This window comes from Sander vitreus, chromosome 18 (genome assembly GCF_031162955.1).
Source record: "Sander vitreus isolate 19-12246 chromosome 18, sanVit1, whole genome shotgun sequence".
NCBI classification, from domain to species: Eukaryota; Metazoa; Chordata; class Actinopteri; order Perciformes; family Percidae; genus Sander; species Sander vitreus.
Window position 1 is genome coordinate 12,267,633 of NC_135872.1, and position 4,534 is coordinate 12,272,166.

At 40.4% G+C, this 4,534-nt stretch overlaps 1 protein-coding gene across 1 annotated transcript; it reads left to right on the forward strand.

The window, feature by feature from the left end:
• The first annotated feature begins 493 nt into the window (after positions 1–493).
• On the forward strand, positions 494–4,329 carry cep57l1 (centrosomal protein 57, like 1). Its single transcript, XM_078274022.1, has 11 exons — positions 494–695; positions 1,430–1,598; positions 1,705–1,893; positions 1,985–2,106; positions 2,292–2,405; positions 2,500–2,577; positions 2,760–2,849; positions 2,937–3,011; positions 3,097–3,359; positions 3,466–3,610; positions 3,781–4,329. The coding sequence occupies exons 1-11, from the start codon at positions 675–677 to the stop codon at positions 3,985–3,987; spliced, it is 1,473 nt and encodes a 490-aa protein (XP_078130148.1). The 5' UTR covers positions 494–674; the 3' UTR covers positions 3,988–4,329.
• Positions 4,330–4,534: the final 205 nt, after the last annotated feature.

Genomic DNA, 4,534 nt, shown 5'->3' on the forward strand with positions numbered 1-4,534 from the left:
AAATCCTGCTATAGCCCTGCTTTACATTTTTGCCGACAATTTTGCAAGGTTTTAGATTTTTGACTGGTTGTAGATTTTCTTGAAAGGTGAGCGTATTACAAACAGTGAACATTCACAGAACTTAATGTAACACAGATCACTTTTGTAAGCATCCTTATGGGAAGTAGCCAGCTTGCCAACATGTAGGCTACACTTGTATCAAATATGAAATGTCTTTGAACATTTAATCTGGATGTTATTCGTTTTCAATATTTCAACATTTTTATTTTATCTTGCTAAAATGTGTGTGTAGGCTTAGATTGTTTTTGGCTACTATTCTGATCAATTTCACTTTTTCCTTCTATCTAAAGTATATACAAGTGTCAGTTGGTGTCTCTGTGACAGAACCTTCATCAGATATAAGAATTCCTTGAAACATTGAGCGTACATTATTAATACATTGACAAGTCTGGAACACTATGGAGGGGGAGGATGAAACAGTGCGCAGGCGGAACCACTGTGATGAGAGCGGCGATGGCGAAGAGGAGGGAAATTTAAAAAGGCCGGACTGGTGACAGGCTCGAAGAAATCAGTTAGCTAACGTTACATAAAAACACAAGCAGCCTCAGAATATTAGCTAGCTACATACAAACATATGATTCGTTTCGAAACGAGTATCAACCTCAGCATCACAAATGGAGACCTATAACGACCAGGTAATGTTCGCAAATCAGCCGTTAGTTACGAATGTGGCTAACACGTAGCCAAGCTTTAGCAATGTTTACTTTCGCTAAATTGTCGTTAGCTGCTAGTTATCTGCAGCTGCTTTTCTACTGGTTTTGTTACGCACGTTTATCTACAGTAACTTAAGCGAGGGCGGTTGCAAAGGGCGTTACTGCTTTATGCTAAGATAACTAATTATGTCAACGTTATTTGTAACGTTAAACAAAACGGGTTGTTTTCGATTGCGTAACGTTAGCATTTTTTAAATTCCTAAAGCTTTAAGGAGCAAAACGGTGGGCTTGTTTGGAAGACAGCCCTCTTGATGCAGAAGGCTGGTGTAACGTTACAGTAGTTGATCGTCAGATATTTTACCAATAGCAATGTTGATCAGTTAACGTTAGTAATTTAGCGTTAAGTCTTTTACACAGGAAACATACTGAACTTGTCTGGTAACGTTACCAGCTCCACACATGTAGCTAGCTAAGAATTGTAAATTGAATATATTTATTATATTGGTATTGGGCTAGTCAAACAAAACAACACAACCAAGACCTCACCTTGGGCTGTGGGGACTTTTTTCTTATTAAAATATATATATATATATATATATATTTTTTTTTTTTAACTGTATGGACTAAACAATTAATCGATAATACTCATGCGTTGCAACCTTACAGTGTCTAAAAACAAAATTAAATGAAAGCAACCATCTCCTTTTTGTCTGTAGACTTTAGACTCACCCTCCAAAAACAGCTACATTGGGAGCTATTACCAGCCTCCAGACCGGATAGCAATAGCAAGACAGCTGGAGTTCCCTGCCCACTCATCCATCAGCATGGAGCCGCGGATGACCAGCCCTCGGGTGTCTCAAACCAAACTTAATATTGACAGCACAGGTATGCACCCATGATGTCAAGCTTCTTGTCTAACATAATGTTTTTTATGGCCACCTTCTGCTGGAATTATTAGGTATGCCTTTCTGTTCTTTTAACTCCTCTTCAGCTGTTGTTGATGCACTGAAGACCCTCCAGGAGAAAATCAGACGATTGGAGCTGGAAAGGAAGCAAGCAGAGAAGAGCTATAGTCAGTTCTCCCATGATGCTCAGAGACATCAACAGGTCACAGCATCTTACATGGTGCCCAGTCAACCTGCTGCCAGCCTGCCTGAGGCAGATAAGCCTAGCAGGAAAGGTATGTGATGAAGTGTCCAAAGGGAGAAGCCAATGCAAAAGTATTTTCTGTAGATGTTTTTTGATTGTTATATCTGTGTTTATGATAACAGAGCTGGACTCAAAGCTGCAGTCTGCAGAGTCTCGCTGTAAGGTTCTTGAGAAGCAGCTGGACTACATGAGGAAGATGGTTGAAAATGCTAAGAAGGAGAGGAAAGCCCTCATGGAGAATCAGGTAGTCCAAAAGGCTACAAACTCACAATTATTAAATGTAGACCCTATAAGACTATACGCCTAATATGATATAGAGAAATTATTTTCTGGGAAACATTCCATTACTTCCTAGTTTTGGAGGTACTGTAAGTGGCATAAATGCATGTTACTAAACTGCAATATAATCTCTGTTTACCTCCCCACTAGGCTTCACTACAGAAACAGCAGCCAAGTAGCTCAAACACCCAACCTCAGCAGGAGAAGCTGGAGAAACTTGAATCAGAGTGTCTCAAATTGAGTAGGACTCAAACTCTGGCAGAGGTATTTTACTATAAATTAATTTAACTTAAGTCTAAACACTTATCATCTTCACAAGCTGAACGATAAGATTATTTCAATGCAATTTTGCTTTCAGACAAAACTTGCCATTCTGGAGCAAAAACTACTGAAAGAAGAGCATGAGCGTAAACTTGTGCAGGAGAAAGCAGAAGAGGTCAGTCCATACACACTTCATCAGCTCAACAATGACACAAGAATCCACATTTTCACTTTGTATTTAATCAAAATATAAAAATGGTTACATAAAACTCAATGTCTAATAATGGTTAAATGCCAAAAAAGAATCTTGAAAAAAAGAGACAGAATTTAACCATGCTATTATTGCCATGTCCACAGCTGCAGAAGGAGTTGGAAATCAACTTTCGATTGTCGGGGCCAACTACTGAAGAAACAAAGCCAAAGAAGAAAACAAAAAAGACCACCAAGGTGTTTTTCTTACTGATTAAGCTAATTAACTGCCTGTATTTAGTTGATGAGTGATGATGAGTTGATAACAGCTGTCTTCTACCTCAGAAAACCTCCAGACTGAATGAAGTGGCATCACCAAGCGGCCCAAGGCACACAAAAATGCCCTTTGTTGCAGGAACGGTAAGTCAGCACTAACTCTCAAAACATGTAATATTAACTCTTTCCCTTTTTGTTGATTCCTTTTGATTTTCCCTACCTGTCACAGTCGACAAGCCCGAGCCATTCGGTCCACGCTAACGTACAAGGTATACTTCACATGATGAAGCACCATCAGCCCCAGCTGTGTGAACGAGTGAGCGCTCTGCACAGGTCTGGTTGTGCAGCCAAGAAAAGCCTCCAAAAGGACTTTGCTACATCTTCCACCACTTTTCACAACCCTGACAAGGAGCCCAACCGAGCAGATCAGTCACTGGGCTCGCTGTCGGACCTGCTCATGGCTCTGCAGGATGAGCTAGGACAAATGAGCTTGTGAGTAAGCTTTTTCTATTGTTTTGTTATGAGTTATTGTTTTACACATTTAGTAATGTGTGTGTGTGTGTGTGTGTGTGTGTGTGTGTGTGTGTGTGTGTGTCAGTGAACATCAAGAGTTGGCGCATCAGATAGATGCAACCCAACATCATGAGCAGAGGCGGGATCTGCAGAGAGAACTGGAGAGGTTGGTTGCCAGGATGGAGGAGAAGGGAGCTCAGATCACTAAGCTCCGCAAACACCAGCAGACGGTATGTGAACCATCACTCAGTACAATGCAGAGGCAGGCTTTGTAGATGTGTGAAAGTGTTGTATGCCAACAGAAATGTAAGTATGTCCAGTGTCTGTTTGTAGTGTCAGTTGATCTCCATCCCTAATTGTGTAGGTGTCTTATGTTTTCATGTCTTCGACTCTTGCACAGGTTCATAAATGGACCCAGAGTCAGCCGTGTGCTGAGGAACACGCAGCAAAGAAGTTGAGTGGGATCAAGCCACCTGTTCCCTCTCTTGTTAAGGCTAAGAAGAAAGGAAAGAAAGGTGGGATCACTCACAACAACCTGCAGCTTCTTAGAGAGACCCAGAAATTCAGAAACAGCCTAAAACAGGACGACCTCTCCTGGGAAACATGAGGTACTCTGAAAGACCTTTCTGTGTGCAGGCTTTGATGCTACAGCTGGTTGAACCACAAGACTCCCCTTGCTTCCTGGCAGCCTGTTTTTTTTTTCCCTCTCTTCAAATGGCCTCTGGGACATTTTCAGTAACAAATGTAAAGAGGGAATAAAGTGTTTTTGTGTTTCACACAGGACTTGATTATGTGTTACTCATAAAACCTCTTAAGCACTGGGTGATTAACTTTAAATCTTGCACATACAGGGTTATTCTAGGTAGAGGGTGTATAGTGTATGAATCATGACCTTAACCTGTCTTATCTGAAATTAATTTTTTATTTTTAATAAAGCTTAATCTCATTACATATTGTAAATAACATTTTTTCTTCACATTTTACTTCTGCCAACACAAATGTTTTTCTCTCTGTCATTGACTCCATACTGAGAACCACTAGGTGGCAGTGCTCATCCTGTCTATTTTACAAATGTGAAGGCTTTTACCCAACACACCGTACAGTTGCAAGTATAATAAAAGGACATAACTTTATAATGTTAAAGTATGAGCATC